Source organism: Notolepis coatsorum (assembly GCF_963971535.1).
Source record: "Notolepis coatsorum genome assembly, chromosome: 5".
NCBI classification, from domain to species: domain Eukaryota; kingdom Metazoa; phylum Chordata; class Actinopteri; order Aulopiformes; family Paralepididae; genus Notolepis; species Notolepis coatsorum.
Window position 1 is genome coordinate 198,411,125 of NC_140169.1, and position 23,175 is coordinate 198,434,299.

At 44.5% G+C, this 23,175-nt stretch overlaps 1 protein-coding gene across 1 annotated transcript in view; it reads right to left on the minus strand.

The window, feature by feature from the left end:
* Positions 1 to 23,175, minus strand: part of myo16 (myosin XVI) — a gene marked incomplete at both ends in the record, with an annotated part of 362,367 nt that overhangs the window by 73,000 nt on the left and 266,192 nt on the right. Inside the window, 4 exons of the mRNA XM_084314410.1 lie at positions 5,321 to 5,386; positions 15,737 to 15,847; positions 17,580 to 17,730; positions 18,885 to 19,035. Coding sequence (XP_084170536.1) covers positions 5,321 to 5,386; positions 15,737 to 15,847; positions 17,580 to 17,730; positions 18,885 to 19,035 — 479 coding nt within the window. The remainder of the gene's footprint in view (positions 1 to 5,320; positions 5,387 to 15,736; positions 15,848 to 17,579; positions 17,731 to 18,884; positions 19,036 to 23,175) is intronic.

Sequence of the window (23,175 nt, forward strand, 5' to 3'; positions counted from 1 at the left end):
CCTTATGTAATGTGAGCACCCACTGCAGTACTGAGGTAGCTTTCATCTGGAGTGTAACCTATACACCCTCTGTGTGTGTGTGTGTGTGTGTGTGTGTGTGCATGCGTGCGTGCGTGCGTGCGTGCGTGCGTGTGTGTGTGCACATCCAGTTACCTAACACGGTTGTTGGTTTACCACTCACTATAACCCTGCAATCGAATCCACACTGATGAAGAAATCGATTACCTGTTACCTGGAAACTGTCAGCTTGTGTGTCCGTCGTGTAACACACACACACACAGACACACACACACACACACACACACACACACACACACACACACACACACATACACACACACACCATACACACACACACACACACACACACACACACACACACACACACACACACACACACGCACACACAGGAACACACACACAGGAACACACACACACACACACACCTTACGTAATAGTCATTAAGGAGCTCACACTGAGTGTCACTCATTCTCATTCTCATTACCCACACATTCAATTTGCTGCACTCAACGTCGCCATCATCCTAAATCGAATCTAAGGTCGGGCGTACGGAAGTGTATTGTTGCCACACCAGAAACAGAAAAAAATATCAGTATCACGTTATAACGTGATAACTTATTGTTTTAACATAAAACGTTTCATGTCTCCACTGTCGCCCCCACATCAACACGTTTAACTATTGATTATCTGGTTTCTGCTTTGGGAGACAGTAGCTCATGTTCACAAATATTGATTGAACCTTTCTAGGCAATGGAAATGGAAATAACATATTGGAATTCTCAATATGGTTGGTTTATTACCAGGTCAGTCTCAAGCCAGTATTGAACTAATTAAAACATACTAGTACTTAATGGCATACTGATCCAAAAGCCATACTCTATAGTTTTATTTAATGAAGACACCGCAGTAGAGTATATAGCAAGTAGAGCTGAAAACGATTAATCGATAAATTTGATTAGCCCTAGACATACCTATGTAAATGGAAGATAGCTCCACTTCTACAAGGTCCATTTGCATGTTCTTGGTATCTAGGGACATCTATGGATCTCAGGGAATGTATCCCCAGTGGCATACATATTGTGTCTGTTACTAGGCTTGAGTAAATTGTGATGAACCAAAGGAAAATGTAAAAAAAAATGCCACTGAGCTCATTCAGCACCTTCTTGAGATCACGTGTACAAAAGATCTAAGCAAATGAATAAAGGGAAGATGATTAAAATGGAGATTTTGTAGAGACAGTACTGAATTCTGCCATCCGGACACATGCTATTTGAAATATTATTATAGAATATAGAATACCAGGCCTATAAATTACTTTATTATAGCCATTCATGGATCGGGCCAAATATCCTCTTTCAAATGGCAGAGTTCAATTTGGATTTAGTATCTCCAGGCGTGCAGGAAGAACCACAAATGAAATCTACTGTATGTACAGTTCCATTCTTATAATGGATATGGCTCCGCAACTGGGATTGTTGCTAAATGTTCACAGAAGGTAGGCACACTAACTGCACTCCAATCTATGCCAATAACGTTCAGCTTTGTGATAGAGAATCCAGAGAAATAAAATAAATTCATACAGAAGTCATTTTCTTGAAGGAAGCTGGAATCGGCTGGGAAAGGTAGTTTTTTTAAATTTCAAAGCTCATTGAGAGCTCTGGATGCCCTCTCCTCATATAACTGCATTCAGCGATGCAGCGCTAATTCAAAATGGTGGATATATTAGCTAAATTATAAACACATTCCATAAACTAAAATCTCACTAATAACACTTTCCCCTATTGGTAAACAAACGTATTGTTGAAAATATACACTATGACTGCTGTTTTTCCAGGATTATGGTATTCACTCTTGGCTACATTTGGGTTGAAAAATGCAACATTATGTCATACAGTCTAGAGAGATTGATTTATGACGTGATGTCATTTTGGGTCCGGTACCGGACCCGTCGGGGTTAAGAGGTATGATATGTGGTATAGGTATGTAACATGTTAAAAATGTTATGAATTGATGAATCGTTTAACGTAGTACATGCCCTGATGCAACGCAGGACACGTGGAAGTGGGCGTGCGGCACAAGTTTGTTGTGGTGCTGAAAAGATGGAGAGAGAGAGACACACAGACAGGGAGACACAGAAGACCCTCAAACTACAAGTAACGTTACAAAAAAAATACAGAAACAGTCAGAGGTGTGGAACCACTTTAGATTAAACGTCAAAGAAGACAGCGTATTGTGTTTGTGTTGTAAAGTTGAGCTGCATGATGGCACCACAGTGTTGTGTTTGTGTTGTGAAGCTGCATGATGGCACCACAGTGTTGTGTTTGTGTTGTGAAGCTGCATGATGTCACCACAGTATTGTGTTTGTGTTGTAAAGTTGAGCTGCATGATGGCACCACAGTGTTGTGTTTGTGTTGTAAAGCTGCATGATGTCACCACAGTATTGTGTTTGTGTTGTAAAGTTGAGCTGCATGATGGCACCACAGTGTTGTGTTTGTGTTGTAAAGTTGAGCTGCATGGCACCACAGTGTTGTGTTTGTGTTGTAAAGTTGAGCTGCATGGCACCACAGTGTTGTGTTTGTGTTGTAAAGTTGAGCTGCATGGCACCACAGTGGTGTGTTTGTGTTGTAAAGCTGAGCTGCATGGCACCACAGTATTGTGTTTGTGTTGTGAAGCTGCATGATGGCACCACAGTATTGTGTTTGTGTTGTAAAGCTGCATGATGGCACCACAGTATTGTGTTTGTGTTGTAAAGCTGCATGATGGCACCACAGTATTGTGTTTGTGTTGTAAAGCTGCATGATGGCACCACAGTGTTGTGTTTGTGTTGTAAAGCTGCATGATGGCACCACAGTGTTGTGTTTGTGTTGTGAAGGTGAGCTGCATGGCACCACAGTGTTGTGTTTGTGTTGTGAAGGTGAGCTGGCATGGCACCACAGTGTTGTGTTTGTGTTGTGAAGGTGAGCTGCATGGCACCACAGTGTTGTGTTTGTGTTGTGAAGGTGAGCTGGCATGGCACCACAGTGTTGTGTTTGTGTTGTGAAGGTGAGCTGGCATGGCACCACAGTATTGTGTTTGGGTTGTGAAGTTGAGCTGGCATGGCACCACAGCACCAGTACCTTGCTCTGACATTTGACCAGAAAGCACCTGGGCACATGTGGCGATCTGAAGAGCCGCGGACCAGAGACCAGGTAACATAATGCTATGTTTTATCAGTATAACCATACTAACGTTAAGTAGCTAGCTAGCTACCTAACTTGTAGAGGCTATAAAGAAGCTGCGTTATGGTACAACTTAGCCACCTAGTGCAAGCTAACGTTAGTTGTGATTTGTGATCGTTTCTGCCATTGGAGCTGTGTGTGCATGAGAGAGAACTAACGTTAGCTCAACGTGAAAAAACAGATTGGCTAGCTAATGCTTGTCTAGCTAACGCTTGCCTAGCTAACGCTTGTCTAGCTAACGTTTGTCTAGCTAAAGTGTATACTTTGTGCCTGTGTGTGTGTGTGTGTGTGTGTGTGTGTGTGTGTGTGTGTGTGTGTGTGTGTGTGTGTGTGTGTGTGTGTGTGTGTGCGTGCGTGCGTGCGTGCGTGCGTGCGTGCGTGCGTGCGTGCGTGCGTGCGTGCGTAAAGTGGATCCCTCTCTTGTCTGGCTGGTGCAGAGTCAGCCCTATACACTGTGTATCACTGACAGGAAGCCCCTGCATTATTAATCACCCACATCAAGGTCCATTGCATCCATTCATACATCATCCATTCATAATTTGTGTGCTGATTTTATGCCTATGTTCATTTTTATACTAATTGCTGTGGTGCACTCTGGACGGAGAGTACTATGTAGATAGTTATTAATATTTATTATTGTTATATTGTAGAAATGTGTGCATTGAAATGTCTGTAGTCTCGACGACATTGAAAATGAGGGTGACCTCAATTGTAATTTCAAGAATAAATAAAGGTTGATGATGATGATACACTGCTACTCGTGCACACAGCACAAAACCCCGCACCAGAGACTTACATGATGTAGCTTATTATGCAGACAGACATAATGAAAACATAATTAGAGCTGAATCAGACCCTGCACTAGAGACCTGCATCAGAGCCTGAATCAGACCTGAATCAGAGCCTGAATAGAGACCTGAATCAGACCTGAATAGAGACCTGAATCAGACCTGAATAGAGACCTGAATCAGACCTGAATAGAGACCTGAATCAGAGCCTGAATCAGACCTGAATAGAGACCTGAATCAGACCTGAATAGAGACCTGAATCAGACCTGAATAGAGTCCTGAATCAGACCTGAATAGAGACCTGAATCAGAGCCTGAATCAGACCTGAATAGAGACCTGAATCAGACCTGAATAGAGACCTGAATCAGAGCCTGAATCAGACCTGAATATAGACCTGAATCAGACCTGAATAGAGACCTGAATCATACCTGAATAGAGACCTGAATCAGACCTGAATAGAGACCTGAATCAGACCTGAATAGAGACCTGAATCAGACCTGAATAGAGACCTGAATCAGACCTGAATAGAGACCTGAAGCAGACCTGAATCAGACATGAATAGAGACCTGAATCAGACCTGAATAGAGACCTGAATCAGACCTGAATAGAGACCTGAATCAGACCTGAATAGAGACCTGAATCAGACCTGAATAGAGACCTGAATCAGACCTGAATAGAGACCTGAATCAGACCTGAATCAGACCTGAATAGAGACCTGAATCAGACATGAATAGAGACCTGAATCAGACCTGAATAGAGACCTGAATCAGACCTGAATAGAGACCTGAATCAGACCTGAATAGAGACCTGAATCAGACCTGAATAGAGACCTGAATAGAGACCTGAATAGAGACCTGAATCAGACCTAAATATAGACCTGAATCAGACCTGAATATAGACCTGAATCAGACCTGAATAGAGACCTGAATAAGACCTGAATCAGAGCCTGAATAGAGACCTGAATCAGACCTGAATAGAGACCTGAAGCAGACCTGAAACATACATGAATATAGACCTGAATCAGACCTGAATAGAGACCTGAATCAGACCTGAATAGAGACCTGAAGCAGACCTGAATAGAGACCTGAATAAGACCTGAATCAGAGCCTGAATAGAGACCTGAATCAGACCTGAATAGAGACCTGAATCAGACCTGAATAGAGACCTGAAGCAGACCTGAATCAGAGCCTGTATTGGGGTCTCAGGTGTCCTGGTAAGAGTGGGCCAGTGAAGACCGTGTAATTCAGATCGTATGTTAAAGAAACCACTGAAGGTTATGATGGAGAGACTTACCAGAGTTGAATAGATGGGCAGATCCTTGTTTGGATTGACGAGCAGGAGGATGTGTCCAATATAGGTCTACAGGAGAAACAGACACAGTATTTAAGACACAGGTTCATCCTAGAATGTTCATCCTAACGGCTGATTTATTCTAAACCCAGCAGACACGGTTCGGAAAGGTCTGTACAGCGATATGATGCAATTGCGGATACTCCGGTTTCAGTGTGTCTCTAAGGATTCCTCCTAAATAATAATAACTTTATTTGTATAGCACTTTTCGTAGAGAAATTGCAGTTCAAAGTGCTTCACAGCAGTAAAAGATACAGGGATAAACAAGCATAAAAAAGATCAGGTAGCAAGGTAAGATAAATCACAGTTTTTCACATTAGGATCTAGCATCCCAATAGCCTCTCTGTTTACGGTTTCATTCAGTACTAAAAATTATAAAATAGAACAGACAGAGTAAAAAGTGTGATAAAATAGTTCAATACAAATATACAATAACATTTACAACAGAGCATCCGCTCTTAACACTTTGAGTTTCTTTACACAGTTCTAACATACAACAGAGCAGTGCATCGCTCTTAACACTTTGAGTTTCTTTACACAGTTCAGTAAATTGTGTAACCGCACAGGCACTAGCTGGTCCGCAATGACACGATGGGCTGATGGTTATTGGGGTGTATATATATAGTACCTACTGGAGTGTAAAGAAACAAATATCCCTCCCCTCCTACTGTGGAGGAATGGAAGAAGCATGCAAGACCAGAATCAGAATCATCTAAAAGGATCTAAAAGATTTTGGAATTCTGCTATGATAAACAAGGCATTCTGGGACTTAATGGCCTAGGGACTTCGCCTGTGCATGTGTGTGTGTGTGTGTGTGTGTGTGTGTGTGTGTGTGTGTGTGTGTGTGTGTGTGTGTGTGTGTGTGTGTGTGTGTGTGTGTGTGTGTGTGTGTGTCTGTGTGTAGGTGTGTGTGTGTGTGTGTGTCTGTGTGTAGGTGTGTGTGTGCCCTCCCACAAACTGTACATAGATCCTGAGCCCCCCCCCCTCCATAAACACCCACAAACTGTACATAGATCCTGAGCCCCCCCTCCATAAACACCCACAAACTGTACACAGATCCTGAACCCCCCCCCTCCATAAACACCCACAAACTGTACACAGATCCTGAGCCCCCCCATCCATAAACACCCACAAACTGTACACAGATCCTGAGCCCCCCCACAAACTGTACATAGATCATGAGCCCCCCCCTCCATAAACACCCACAAACTGTACACAGATCCTGAGCCCCCCCACAAACTGTACATAGATCCTGAGCCCCCCCCTTCATAAACACCCACAAACTGTACACAGATCCTGAGCCCTCCCACAAACTGTACACAGATCCTGAGCCCCCCCCCACAAACTGTACACAGATCCTGAGCCCCCCCCTCTTCATAAACACCCACAAACTGTACACAGATCCTGAGCCCCCCCCCACAAACTGTACACAGATCCTGAGCCCCCCCCCACAAACTGTACACAGATCCTGAGCCCCCCCCCCTTCATAAACACCCACAAACTGTACACAGATCCTGAGCCCCCCCACAAACTATACATAGATCTTGAGCCCTCCCACAAACTGTACATAGATCCTGAGCCCCCCCTCTCCATAAACACACACACACACATAGGGTACTTCTGACCCTTGCAGCTATTTATTGTTATTATTTAATTTTTAAAAGTTTACACACGTGAAACACACTCCCTGAGGCTATTTGAAGCTAACAGCAAAATGTCCCCTGAGAAGACAGTGTTGGCTGAGAGCGAACACGCTGCTACATGTCCACAGGCCGGAAGGTTAATGAGCTGCGTGACTTTCCCCCCCTGCCCACCCGGAGAGACACCTAGTCCAGTATCAGCTTAAGTCATCTCATCTCTTAAGTTATTAGTCATCACCTCTCTTAAGAATATGAATGTGGCGAAGACCAGGGAACTGGTCCAGGGAACTGTTGGTGGAGCGGGGGAGGAGGAGGAGTGCACCTGTGACCCCCGTTTCCATCAGGGGAGTCGATGTGGACATGGTTGAGGAGTCAACGGGTCAAAACACGCAGAGGCACTGTACAAGAAGGGCCAGAGCCGACTCTACTTCCTCAGAAGGCTGAGATCCTTCAATGTCTGTACAAGGATGTTGAGGGTGTTCTATGAGTCGGTGGTGGTGGGCGCCTTCTTGTACGATGTGACCTGCTGGGGCAGCGGACTGAGAGCAGGGGACACAAACAGGCTTGACAAGCTGGTCAGGAAGGCCAGTAGCGTGGTTGTTGTGGAGCTGGACTCTCTAGCGAGGGTGGCGGAGAGGAGGAGCCTTGCTAAGCTCCAGGCCATCAGGGAAAACCCCTCCCACCCACTATACAGAGACTTGGCTGACAGGAGGAGCATGTTCAGTGCTAGGCTCACACTACCTAAATCCAGCACTGAACGGCACAGGAAGTCCTTCGTTTTCTCAGTTTCTCAGGAACTTAGCATGTCTTTTTTTATAATGCACATCTTGTGTCTTACCTATTTTTTTTTTCTATGCCTATTTTTATTATTGTATTTTGCACAATCGATGCAGGCATGACCACCCGCATTTCACTGTATGCCATGGTATGTATGTGACAAATAAACCTCTTGATCCTTGATTCTTGATTCATTCCGACAGCCATTCCAAATACTGAATCGAGAACCTCATCCTTCACTCTGTCATCTTTCGCTCCCATTACAGAAGCCGAGACCCTGACACTGGTAACGTCGAACCGTCCGACTACATGCCAGCTGGATCAGCTACCCTCCCCACTCCTCCAGACCATAGCACCAGACATCCTCCCATTCCTAACTGCAACCATCAACTCCTCCCTCAATTCGGGGGTGGTCCCCACCTCGCTAAAACAAGCCAGAGTCACATCGCTCATAAAAAAACCAACCCTGAACCCCACCGTCATATGCAACTATCGTCCTGTCTCTCTTCTCTCATTTCTTTCTAAAACACTTGAACATGCTGTATCCAACCAAGTTACTGCTTATCTCTTACAGAATGACCTCCTAGACCCTAATCAGTCAGGCTTTCGGACTGGCCACTCCACAGAAACAGCCCTCATTGCGGTCACAGACGCACTTCACTTAGCAAAGGCGAAAGGCCTCTCCTCTGTCCTGATTCTCCTAGATCTATCTGCAGCCTTCGACACAGTCAACCATCAGATCATCCTCGCGGCCCTCGCAGGAATGGGAGTGGCTGTCTCTGCTCTGACATGGCTGACATCATACCTCAATGACCGCTCCTACCAAGTGTCATGGAGAGGGACCCTGTCGGCCACCCGCCCCCTGCGGATGGGTGTCCCCCAGGGCTCGGTCCTAGGACCCCTTCTCTTCTCCCTCTACACTAAATCACTGGGTAACATTATCACGTCTCATGCCTTCTCGTATCATTGTTATGCCGATGATACTCAACTCTTGCTCTCCTTCCCTCCCTCAGATATCCACGTCTCTGAGCAGATCTCGGCCTGTCTGTCCGACATCTCCGCCTGGATGACGACCAACCACCTCAAACTGAACCTAAGCAAAACAGAATTGCTCCACCTACCGGCCAAATCCTCCCCCCTGACCGACCTTTCCATCACAGTCGAGAATGCAGCTGTGACCGTGTCCCCGACCGCCAAGAACCTTGGTGTTGTCCTCGACGACCAGTTGAACTTCTCTGCTCACATCACAGCGACAACCAGAACCTGCAGATTCCTCCTGAGCAACGTCAGAAGGATCCGCCCCTTCCTGACAAAAGAAGCCACCCAACTCCTCGTCCAATCAACAGTCATCTCCCGCCTCGACTACTGCAACGCACTGCTTGCTGGCCTCCCGACCACTGCCACCAAGCCTCTTCAACTCATTCAGAACGCAGCGGTCCACCTGATCTCAAACCTACCGAAGTTGGCCCATGTCACCCCACTTCTTAGGGACCTGCACTTCAATCCGCTTCAAGGCCCTCAACCTGGCATACCGTGCGACAAAGGGAACCGCTCCCACCTACCTCCGGTCAATGGTCTCTAACTACACACCCTCAAGACCCCTACGCTCTGCATCTTCTGGCCATCTCAGACCCACTCCTATCCGAGCTCCGGGAGGGTCATCAAGGAGAACCTGCCTTTTATCAGTCCTTGCTCCACAATGGCGGAATTAACTACCCACCCTAGTTAGGACATCCGAAACCCGTCCAAGACTAAAGACGCACTTCTTCAACCATTATCTGAATTATTATTATAATTTATTTTAATAATAATAAATAAATAAAAATATATAACCCTAACTAAACTTACTGTCATGCACTTGTCCTAATAAACTAACCTACACTGTAGCACTCAACACTTTGATGAACATTGTTACTCAGCTGATAGACTTGTGCCCTTCTTGATGACTTGTCATACAGAACTTGTAAGTCGGTTTGGATAAAAGCGTCAGCTAAATGACTAAATGTAAATGTATTTGTGACTGTTCTGTCTAAATGTTTAATGTGAGCGATTTGCAGTGTCAAATTTCCCTCGGGATAATAAAAGTATTTCTATTCTATTCTATCTATTCTATTCTAAGTTATTATTAGTCATCGCATCTCTTAAGTTATTAGTCATCACATCTCTTAAGTTATTATTCATCACATCTCTTAAGTTATTAGTCATCACATCTCTTAAGTTATTAGTCATCACATCTCTTAAGTTATTAGTCATCACATCTCTTAAGTTATTAGTCATCACATCTCTTAAGTTATTAGTCATCACATCTCTTAAGTTATTAGTCATCACATCTGTTAAGTTATTAGTCATCACATCTCTTAAGTTATTAGTCATCACATCTCTTATGTTATTAGTCATCACATCTCTTAAGTTATTAGTCATCACATCTCTTAAGTTATTAGTCATCACATCTCTTAAGTTATTAGTCATCACATCTGTTAAGTTATTAGTCATCACATCTCTTAAGTTATTAGTCATCACATCTCTTAAGTTATTAGTCATCACATCTCTTAAGTTATTAGTCATCACATCTCTTATGTTATTAGTCATCACATCTCTTAAGTTATTAGTCATCACATCTCTTAAGTTATTAGTCATCACATCTCTTATGTTATTAGTCATCACATCTCTTAAGTTATTAGTCATCACATCTCTTAAGTTATTAGTCATCACATCTCTTAAGTTATTAGTCATCACATCTCTTAAGTTATTAGTCATCACATCTCTTAAGTTATTAGTCATCACATCTGTTAAGTTATTAGTAGTAGTATTGGAGGGTTATTATTTGAAAAACTGGAACAAGGGACGTTTTCATCTTCAGCGACTGCAAATTGTTCTATTTCACATCTCTGCCCAATAAACCATAGTCATTGCCTCCCCGACTCTCCTACCCCGCCTCCCCCAATCTCTCCCCCCTCTCCATCCACCGCCCCCCACCCTCCTGGCTGGCAGGGGGCCATACAGTGCTCATCAAAGCCCCCCATCCCTCCCTTCTCCCCCCCTCTCTCCCCTCCCTATTATTTCACCATTGTCCCGTCTTCCACATACGACCAGATTTCTTTTGGCACCACATCACATCACCTTGGTCCAATTCATCTCCGTTTCATCTCCCTGCTATATTTTCATTCTCTCATGTTCACCCCCAGGCTTTTGTTAGCCAGTAATTACCGTTTTGTTTTGTGTGCAAAATCTGTTGACGTCCGATATATTTGAACCTCATAATGTCCTGTGAAAATATGTAGGTAACCACTAAAAGTGCTTGTTTTTGCCACTGAAACAGAAATCTAGCGCAATGCAGGTGTATTCACGAGATGTGTGCGTGTGTGTGTGAACCAGGAAAATAAACGAGGACTGGAAGAATGTTTATTGAGTTGGTATGCAGCTACCTTAGCGTTGTCTAAAAGATTAAAAGTTTGTACGTTTCCAAATTGCGTCAACAACATGTCGTCTACTTCGTGTAACGTTCATTGATAACTATTGATACGGACTGACACGTTGTGGCTAGCTTGTGTGCTACATGGGCCCTGATACTCAAGCCATCCTGGCTGCACCATAACCCTATTTTTTATGCCGTTCAATCAATGAGTGGAGAGAGAGAGAGAGAGAGAGGAGAGAGAGAGAGAGATACAGAGAGAGAGAGAGAGAGAGAGAGAGAGAGAGAGAGAGAGAGAGAGAGAGAGAGAGAGAGAGAGAGAGAGAGAGAGAGAGAGAGAGAGAGAGAGAGAGAGAGAGAGAGAGAGAGAGAGAGAGAGAGAGAGAGAGATCTGTAAAGTATTCCCGTAACCCAGTGCTTCTCAAACTTTTTCTGTCAGGCCCCCCTTTGGCGGACCAAAATATTTTGGGCCCCCCCCCCCCCTCGCCCCAACAAAATAGTAATGAAATGGGCCTTGTTTAAATTTATTGAAATAACACACCTTTCAAATTGGCCCTATATTTTGTTTTCAGAGCTGTCATGGATGAAAAGCCAGCTTCACACAGATACTTATGTGGTGCTGAATGGTATCAACACCTTAACTCATGCTGCATCATGAGATACTTGGTGGGCCATGAGATGAGATAACTGGTACTCAGCACCACACTCTGAAACGAGCTCTCCAGGTGGTATCAGATGAGATTTCAAAGAGTTCTTCCAAGAGTTTGGATGGAGATGTGTCAGGAAGCTTTGTCTCAATGTTGTCTGTAAAGTTTTTTTTTATCCAGAGTAACTTGGTGATCCTTTTCTGTGTTTTATTAAATAATGATTTTCAGATTTTGAGAAATGGTATTTTCATGGAGAACAGTGCAGCTGCAACAGATAGCACTTTAGTGATAATTTTCTGTAATAAAAAAAAAAAAAAAAAAAATTCTAAATCTCAAGGCCCCCCCTGTCATGCCTCTGCGCCCCCCCTGGGGGGCACGCCCCCCACTTTGAGAAACACTGCCGTAACCTATGGGTAACCGAGAATACCTTGAGGTACCAGGAATACCATGCCTAGGTATTCTTGGTTACCTAAATAGGTATTCCCGTTACCTGATAGGTATTCACGGTAACTTTAGATATTGATATGTATTCCGGTGACTTGTGAAAAGGAGAGGTTACCAGGAATACCATTACCATATAGGTATTCACGGTAAATTATATGTATTCCGGTAATTAATTAATTGAAGCTAACACATCATGGAGGCCCAGGCCGTTAGCTACAAGCTACAAGCTAACAACACATCATGGAGGCCCAGGCCGTTAGCTACAAGCTACACACACACACACACACCCCTACATGTGACCCCCCCCTACATGTGACCCCCCCCCCCTACATGTGACCCCCCCCTACATGTGACCCCCACCTACATGTGACCTCCTGTAACACTTCTATACTCTGCCATCTGGGTCTAACATGCCAAAGAAGCGTACTAATCGTAACAACCTCCCTACATGTGACCCCGCCATACATGTGACCCCCCCTACATTTTTTGCACTTGTTTGTTAAAGGTGACATGTACTATAAATGTCATTTTTCAGTCTCTAGCATTGTATTATAGTAATAGGAGTTCGTATCAATGTGTTTTAGTGTCTAAATACCATATTGGCGGATTGCTCTGATTCAGCTCAGCCCCTTTCCTCCTCCAGTAAATCAGGCCATTTTGATTTGAACGGCTGAGTGACGTCATTCTGCCGCTGGGTAGCAGACAGTGATGTGATTGGCTCTGTGGTTGTAGCTAATGCCCGCCCACATTCTACCTAGACTGACTGTACACAGCGAGTGGAAACCATTTCCTCATACTCTGCATGGGGAGAGAGAGAGATAGAGAGCACTTGGGGGGGGGGGGGGGACCTGCCTGCCGCGCGCCACACACCCGCAAACGGGAGATTGAAAGAAAGAAAAAAAAAAACCACAAGCTGCCGCGCACCGCAAACTCTCATCACCGAGAGGGAGAAAAAGGAAGAGAGAGGGAGGGAGGGAGAGAGGGGGCCTTGTCAATAACGGCCTGTCTTTTTTTCTCTCTCTCTCCCACCCCTTCTCTCTCTCTCTCTCTCTCTCTCTCTCTCTCTCTCTCTCTCTCTCTCTCTCTCTCTCTCTCTCTCTCTCTCTCTCTCTCTCTCTCTCTCTCTCTCTCTCTCTCTCTCTCTCTCTCTCTCTCTCTCTCGTTAGTCAGGTATGGATATCAGGTGTGCTACTGTCAGCCGAGCAGCTGATTGACGTCTGTGGGCCAATTACGTCAGCTATATAACCCCGCCTCAGATGTCATGATGCTGCCAGATCGTAACTTTGTGTTATTCCAGTTAGTCGTGTTATTCTGCTCTCGTTTAGTTATCTAGTCTGTTGTTCTCTGACCGTGCCATACCCTTTGTTCTCCTCCTTTCCCCGCAGTCCTACCTGGCTCTTCACCCTGATCTCTGGCTCTGACCCCTGCCTGCCTGACAACTCTCCTTGCCTTTTCCCGGAACGTATGAGGACCTGTACCCGTTTTTGACCGCTGCCTGGCTGGCTACCCTGTAACCCGTGTATCGACCCCTGCCTGTCTGACTATCCTGTCCCGCGCACGCCCCTGGACTCTACGAGATTCTCCCCTGTGTAAATCGACCTCTGCTTGGAGACCTGTCTTTACTATTATATTAAATATACCCAGACCGGGTTTTGACAAGACCTGTCTGCTGTTTCTCATTGTCTGCATATTGGGTTCAATACACTGTAAAAACTGAGAATCATCTGGTCACTTTTAAACTATTAGAAAATGTACTATTAAACTAAAACTTTGTAAAATGCTATTCACAAATGGTTAAAATTCATCGAATTCAGCTCAATTCGATTTCAAAAAGGCACATAGTCTTTTTTATTATGTATAGGTTACTAATAATTTATTTAATAAATATTAATTAACCGCAATCCCAGTTTTTACAGTGTACGCCTAGCCATGACAATTATATAATGAACGGCCACTTTCACCTGGGTGTGCATGCAGGTCCTCCAAGTATGTTGTACATAGTATGCAATACACATACTGCACGCCATGTACTGAGCAGTGAGATCCAACAGTATGATGTTCATACTTTATGTACAGTGCAGGGTTCCCACAGACATCGCAAAATGAAATTCAAGGACTTTCAAGTACTTTTCTAAGCACTAGTTTTCATCAATCAATCAAAATCACTTTTAAATGCTGTTTTTTATAGAAAAAAAATCTGATCCAATATTTATGGCTTAAAACCTATTTTGGACAATTAGTTACACTTTAAATAAGAAAAATAAATATTTCTTGATTCAGAAATTGTTTATCATGGATGAACAAAACTTCCAATGCGAATGGTTGATTTTATTTTCAAGGACTTTTTAAGCACCTTGTTAAAAAATGGGCTGTTTTCAAGGAATTCTAGGCCTTGACTTTTTTTGTATCAAGTACTTTAAGCACTTCAAGGACTTTGTGTGAACCCTGACAGTGTGTATGACACATCCAATGAATTTGGATGTATTTGTCTACAGTATGGTTGTGTGTGGTTATGTGTGGTTGTGTATGGTTGTGTGTGGTTGTGTATGGTTGTGTGTGGTTGTGTATGGTTGTGTGTGGTTGTGTATGGTTGTGTGTGGTTATGTGTGGTTGTGTATGGTTGTGTATGGTTGTGTATGGTTGTGTGTGGTTGTGTATGGTTGTGTATGGTTGTGTGTGGTTGTGTGTGGTTATGTGTGGTTGTGTATGGTTGTGTGTGGTTGTGTGTGGTTGTGTATGGTTGTGTGTGGTTATGTGTGGTTATGTGTGGTTGTGTATGGTTGTGTATGGTTGTGTATGGTTGTGTGTGGTTGTGTGTGGTTATGTGTGGTTGTGTGTGGTTGTGTGTGGTTATGTGTGGTTGTGTATGGTTGTGTATGGTTGTGTGTGGTTGTGTGTGGTTGTGTATGGTTGTGTATGGTTGTGTGTGGTTATGTGTGGTTGTGTGTGGTTGTGTGTGGTGGTGTGTGGTGGTGTGTGGTGGTGTGTGGTTGTGTGTGGTTATGTATGGCTGTGTGTGGTTGTGTGTGGCTGTGTGTGGTTGTGTGTGGTGGTGTGTGGTGGTGTGTGGTGGTGTGTGGTGGTGTGTGGTGGTGTGTGGTGGTGTGTGGTTGTGTGTGGTGGTGTGTGGTGGTGTGTCGTGGTGTGTGGTTGTGTGTGGTGGTGTGTGGTTGTGTGTGGTGGTGTGTGGTGGTGTGTGGTGGTGTGTGGTGGTGTGTGGTGGTGTGTGGTTGTGTATGGTTGTGTGTGGTTATGTGTGGTTATGTATGATTGTGTATGGTTGTGTGTGGTGGTGTGTGGTGGTGTGTGGTGGTGTGTGGTGGTGTGTGGTTGTGTATGGTTGTGTGTGGTTATGTGTGGTTATGTATGATTGTGTATGGTTGTGTGTGGTGGTGTGTGGTTGTGTGTGGTGGTGTGTGGTGGTGTGTGGTGGACCTACGTAGATCTGGTCGTTGCCGAAGCGTTTCTGCATCTCGTAGAGCAGGCTGCTGTCGGTGAGCTCACTCAGGGAGGCCAGGTCGTCGTTGGGCGCCGGGGGCATCAGCTTGACCTGGAGGCAGCACAGTATACCTGTCAGCACAGACACTATTGAACTATTTTTTATTTATTTATTTGTTTGATAGACAATGTGCATTTACATTAATCATTGTCACGTGAAAACATGTTTGCACCAGATTTAGCAGAAGCTAATTTCCATCTGTAGTCTATACAAAAAAAATGAATTACAAACAGTGCAAGATTTCTAAATACATGCACATAGAAATACAACACAACATGCACATACACACAGCACAATGCCAAACATACTCAACTATTCTTGACGCTTAAAATTAGGGGTGTAAAGGTACACGTATCCGTACCGAACCGTACCGTTTCAGTTTGTACCGTACCGTACCGAACGGCTGTAGTGTGTACCGAACGAATACAACGGTATGTTAACTGCCCACCGGGGGATGTTTTTTTCACAATCTAATATAATTATTATAGTTTTTTCTTTTCTTTACAAGTCGATTATTCATTTCAATATAGAATATTCATTGACAGTCCTACAAGTACAATTAGTTACTGCACACTACATCACCCCTGAGTGGAACATGGAAAGCCAAACGTACCGAACTGTTGCTTCAAAACCGAGGTACGTACCGAACCGTGGTTTTTGTGTACCGTTACACCCTGACTTAAAATACAAGACAGAATTAAAAAATACAAAGTAAAATTAACTGAGTCCCTTGTGTAATCATCTATATATTAAATATACCTGTATGTGTGTGTTTTTTTGGGGGGGGGGAAACTATTTACATCTTCTTGTATAGGTGCCCAGGAAACCAGACAAGGAAGTCAGACAGAACTGAACAACCGACACTGAGAGTCAGCAGCACAGACACTACTGAATTGAAGAACCAACACTGAAAGCACTGTGACTGTAGCTCCCTGAGTGCGTAATACAAGTTACACTTAACCCTTGCGGTTAACCATCATTCACTATGAATTGAAAATGGGGGACCCTGATGTAAACAAGACAAACGTCTTTCTCTGGTCTGCATCCCCTTAAAAATTGTGTGTATTGAGCCGTACTATATTGTACCCATTCTGCAATCTGTTAAATACAGTTTTCATTCATTCATTCATTCATTCATTCATTCATTCATTCATTCATTCATTCATTCATTCATTCATTCATTCATCCTTCTGTAGTGTGGTTGTGAAAGGGTTAACCATTTGTCATGCTGCAGTGAAACGGTTAACCGTCTGTATTGTCGCAGTGAAAGGGTTAACCCTTTGGTAGTGTGGCAGTGAAAGGGTTAATGAGAAAAGTACATACAGCACCCTCTGGAGCAGCACTTTTTTGTTTGCTGCTCTACCAAGAACACACTTGATGCTCAATAACCCTATGCAACACTAACCCATCCATTCTACATTCACACACACACACACACACACACACACACACACACACACACACACACACACACACACACACACACACACACACACACACACACACACACACACACACACACACACACACACACACACACACACACACACACACGCACACACACACACACACACACACACACACACACACACACACACACACACAGACAGATGTGAAGTGGGTACGTGTCACCTGTTCCATTACAGATGTGAAGTGGGTACGTGCCACCTGTTCCATTACAGATGTGAAGTGGGTACGTGCCACCTGTTCCATTACAGATGTGAAGTGGGTACGTGCCACCTGTTCCATTACAGATGTGAAGTGGGTGCATGTCACGTGTCACCTGTTCTAGCTTGCTGGTCCCAGAGCTGTGGGGGCCGTCCAGCCCGTTGTCCTGGCTGGGGTGTCGGCGCAGCGCCCCGCCTGCCTCCCTGAACATGGAACATTTCTCCAGCAGACTGTCTCGCTTGGAGATGGGCACACCCAGGGGGTTCCTGCAGGGGGGAGGTGAGGGAGGGAAAGGAAGGAGGGAGGGATGGAGGGGGGGCGGGAGGGAGTAAGATAGGGAGAGAGAGGGGGATAAGGGAGGGAGGGAGAGAGAGTGGAAGAGGGAAAGAGGGAGGGCGAGAGAGGGGGAGGGGGGAGTAAGAGAAGGCAAGATAGAGGGGGGAGAGAGGGAGGGAGAGAGAGAGGGGGAGAAGGAGGGAGAGAGAAGGGAAGGAGGGAGGGAGTAAGAGAAGGAAAGAGAGGGGGAGAGAGGGAGGGAGAGATATAGGGGGAGAAGGGAAGGAGGGAGAGAGAAAGGGGGAGAAGGGAGGGAGGGAGAGAGATAGTGAGAGAGGGAGGGAATGGGAGAGAGGAAGGAGGGAGGGAGTAAGAGAAGTAAAGAGAGAGGAGGGAGTGAAGGATGGAGAGAGAGAGGGGGAGAATGGAGGGAGGGAGAGAGAGAGGGAGAGAGAGGGGAAGGAGGGAGGGAGTAAGAGAAGGAAAGAGAGGGAGGGAGAGAGATAGGGGGAGAAGGGAGGGAGGTAGAGAGAGAGTGAGAGAGGGAAAGAGGGAGGGGAGAGAGAGGGAGGGAGAGAGAGGGAGGGATGAGAGAGGGAAAGAGAGAGAGGCGGGATAGAGGAAGGGAGGAAAGGAGAGGGGGAGAAATGGAGGGAGGGAAAGAGGGGGGAGAAGGAGGGGAGGGATAAAGAGAATGGGTAGAGAGGGAGGGAGAGAGAGGGGAGAAGGGAGGGAGTGAGTGAGGGAGGGGTGAGAAAGAGGAGGAGTGAGAAGAAGATGGGGGGGAGAGAGAGGGCAAAGGAGAGAGGGAGAGAGAGAGAGAGAAGGAAGGATGGATGGAGGGAGGTAGGGAGGAGATAGAAGGGAAAGAGATTATGATTTACCAGTTAATCGTGGAGAGCCGTCCTGCTACACTGACAGTCATGATATGTGTATGACTTGACCACATTGAGCACAATTGTACAGCTGTGGCCTCGTTTATTTTATAATTATATTGCATTCTATTGTGCTTCTATTTTAATTTAGTTTATATTCCATTTTATTTTATTCTACCTCTTTAGATGTGTGAACTACTTGGCTAATGGTACTAATAAAGACCGTTCTGATGATGATTCAGATGATGTTACCGAAGAAAGGAACTCACAGGGTCTTGACGGGGGTCGTGAGGTCGTGTGCCCCCCCCTCGTAGCGCTGGTCCGTAGAGGGGAGAGGAGCGGAGGGGTCTGTGAGTTTCTGGAGCCAGCACTCCTCTGCCTTCAGCAACATGTCTCCTATGGGCTCTGAGGCTGCTATGTCTGATGGGGGGGGGGGGGGGGGCATGGGGCTCAGGGGTTAATTACATGACGTTCACAGAGCAGACGTGGATCAATTTTCATACTGATAAAAACATGCAAAAAGAGAGAAGGGAAGGAAGGAAGGAGTAAAAACAAACCCCACTCATCGTTTGGATAAGTGTGTTAAATGTCTACAGGAACGAGGGAAGAAAGAAAGAAAGAAAGAAAGAGAGAAAGGAAGAAAGAAAGAAAGAAAGAAAGGAAGGAAGAAAGAAAGAAAGAAAGAAAGAAAGAAAGAAAGAAAGAAAGAAAGAAAGAAAGAAAGAAAGAAAGAAAGAAAGAAAGAAAGAAAGAAAGAAAGAAAGAAAGAAAGAAAGAAAGAAAGAAAGAAAGAAAGAAAGAAAAAAAAGTTTAATCTTGAATACTATTTCCCACAGCATGGTGAATTGTGTGTGGGGTTAAATAATGGTATTCATGGTGGATTGTGTGTGGGGTTAAATAATGGTATTCATGGTGAATTGTGTGTGGGGTTAAAGAATGGTATGCATGGTGGATTGTGTGTGGGGTTAAAGAATGATATTCATGGTGGATTGTGCGTGGGGTTAAATAATGGTATTCATGGTGGATTGTGCGTGGGGGTAAATAATGGTATTCATGGTGGATTGTGCGTGGGGTTAAATAATGGTATTCATGGTGGATTGTGTGTGGGGTTAAATAATGGTATTCATGGTGAATTGTGCGTGGGGTTAAAGAATGGTATTCATGGTGGATTGTGCGTGGGGTTAAATAATGGTATTCATGGTGGATTGTGTGTGGGGTTAAAGAATGGTATTCATGGTGGATTGTGTGTGGGGTTAAAGAATGGTATTCATGGTGGATTGTGTGTGGGGTTAAAGAATGATATTCATGGTGGATTGTGCGTGGGGTTAAATAATGGTATTCATGGTGGATTGTGCGTGGGGGTAAATAATGGTATTCATGATGGATTGTGCGTGGGGTTAAATAATGGTATTCATGGTGGATTGTGTGTGGGGTTAAAGAATGGTATTCATGGTGGATTGTGCGTGGGGTTAAATAATGGTATTCATGGTGGATTGTGTGTGGGGTTAAATAATGGTATTCATGGTGGATTGTGAGTGGGGTTAAATAATGGTATTCATGGTGAATTGTGTGTGGGGTTAAATAATGGTATTCATGGTGGATTGTGTGTGGGGTTAAAGAATGGTATTCATGGTGGATTGTGTGTGGGGTTAAATAATGGTATTCATGGTGGATTGTGCGTGGGGTTAAATAATGGTATGCATGGTGGATTGTGTGTGGGGTTAAATAATGGTATGCATGGTGGATTGTGCGTGGGGTTAAATAATGGTATTCATGGTGGATTGTGCGTGGGGTTAAATAATGGTATTCATGGTGGATTGTGTGTGGGGTTAAAGAATGGTATTCATGGTGGATTGTGTGTGGGGTTAAATAATGGTATGCATGGTGGATTGTGCGTGGGGTTAAATAATGGTATTCATGGTGGATTGTGCGTGGGGTTAAATAATGGTATTCATGGTGGATTGTGCGTGGGGTTAAATAATGGTATTCATGGTGGATTGTGAGTGGGGTTAAATAATGGTATTCATGGTGAATTGTGTGTGGGGTTAAATAATGGTATTCATGGTGGATTGTGTGTGGGGTTAAAGAATGGTATTCATGGTGGATTGTGTGTGGGGTTAAATAATGGTATTCATGGTGGATTGTGCGTGGGGTTAAATAATGGTATTCATGGTGGATTGTGTGTGGGGTTAAAGAATGGTATTCATGGTGGATTGTGCGTGGGGTTAAAGAATGGTATTCATGTTGGATTGTGCGTGGGGTTAAATAATGGTATGCATGGTGGATTGTGTGTGGGGTTAAATAATGGTATTCATGGTGGATTGTGCGTGGGGTTAATCAATGGTATTCATGGTGGATTGTGCGTGGGGTTAAATAATGGTATTCATGGTGGATTGTTTGTGGGGTTAAAGAATGGTATTCATGGTGGATTGTGCGTGGGGTTAAATAATGGTATTCATGGTGGATTGTGCGTGGGGTTAAATAATGGTATTCATGGTGGATTGTGCGTGGGGTTAAACAATGGTATTCATGGTGGATTGTGTGTGGGGTTAAATAATGGTATTCATGGTGGATTGTGTGTGGGGTTAAAGAATGGTATTCATGGTGGATTGTGTGTGGGGTTAAAGAATGGTATTCATGGTGGATTGTGCGTGGGGTTAAATAATGGTATTCATGGTGGATTGTGTGTGGGGTTAAAGAATGGTATTCATGGTGGATTGTGTGTGGGGTTAAAGAATGGTATTCATGGTGGATTGTGTGTGGGGTTAAATAATGGTATTCATGGTGGATTGTGCGTGGGGTTAAATAATGGTATTCATGGTGGATTGTGCGTGGGGTTAAATAATGGTATTCATGGTGGATTGTGTGTGGGGTTAAAGAATGGTATTCATGGTGGATTGTGTGTGGGGTTAAAGAATGGTATTCATGGTGGATTGTGCGTGGGGTTAAATAATGGTATTCATGGTGGATTGTGTGTGGGGTTAAAGAATGGTATTCATGGTGGATTGTGCGTGGGGTTAAATAATGGTATTCATGGTGGATTGTGCGTGGGGTTAAAGAATGGTATTCATGGTGGATTGTGCGTGGGGTTAAATAATGGTATTCATGGTGGATTGTGCGTGGGGTTAAATAATGGTATTCATGGTGGATTGTGCGTGGGGTTAAATAATGGTATTCATGGTGGATTGTGCGTGGGGTTAAAGAATGGTATTCATGGTGGATTGTGCGTGGGGTTAAATAATGGTATTCATGGTGGATTGTGCGTGGGGTTAAATAATAGTATTCATGGTGGATTGTGCGTGGGGTTAAATAATGGTATTCATGGTGGATTGTGCGTGGGGTTAAATAATGGTATTCATGGATCCATTATGCTTCAAGCACTGTGTGATCTGGAGCACTGAAGTGGATTCAGTAAGCGCGCGGAGCGTCACTGGGAATATCATCACACACCGAGATGAACACAGCGGTGGACACTGTCCCCCGATCCTGTTTCCACCTAAAACCACATCGTACTTCTCCACTCACTGTGACCTCGGTGACGGTCCCACCGAAAAACAATTCCAACTGCGGGATGAATTCCCCAAGATTTTGATGATCAAACACCAAGGAGTAGAGTGGAGGTACAGGGAAGCCGGGTACCGGCATGTTAGGGAGGTTTTTCAGATATGACGTCCAAAAGGATTATGTGTTTATTTTATTTTCATTTTATTTAAGCTAGCTGCGATAAAGGAAAGCATTAAAGGGCCACTTCGCCAAAAACAATGCTGATTTATTTTCTACATAATCTCACACATAAAAAAAAAAAAAAAAAAGTATTTTTAATATACATAATTTCATGGAGCTGTTATTAACATAACTAGGATTCTCTGTACCCGATGACATCCCTGGTGGGGGCCATATTCCAACTCATTACTCTCAATAACTATTATACTAAATTAATGTGTGCTAAACCGTTGGATGCATGTGAGATTATGTACAAAATAAATCAGCATTGCTTTTTGGTTGAAGTGCCCCCCTTTTTTTTATCTACTTTTTCTCCCCATTTTCTATTTTTCTCCCATCCCAATTTCGTATTATCCAATTCTTCCCTCCCCTGTCTTGAACGTTGGTAGACCATGCCTCCCACTGGTCGGCTGCAATGTGGACCAAGCCTTGCATCACGTGTCCCCTCCGGTACACGAGGAGGCATCCGTCGCATCTTTTCACCTGAACAGCGCAATCTCTCAGTGGCGAGGAGTAACGCATGGGAGGCTCACTCTGCCCCCGATACTTCCTGATTCTGCTGTCCAGGCGCACCAACCGACCTGTAGGAGTCGCTGTCCACAACGTCCGATCCCCACCCACCGGCTTTCCCACCCCCTAATACTGCCAATTGTATTAGTATGAACGACCAGCCAAGCCGGAAGCAACGCTCTGCATCTCCTGCGTTAGTGGCGAGCGCCTTGCCCACTGCGCCACTTAGCCGCCATCCCCTTTAACTCTCAAAGATGTAAGAAGCATCTTAAGATACGTGTGTTTACTGCAGCGGGGGGAGGGGGGGGGTGGCATGCAATCTGTTCA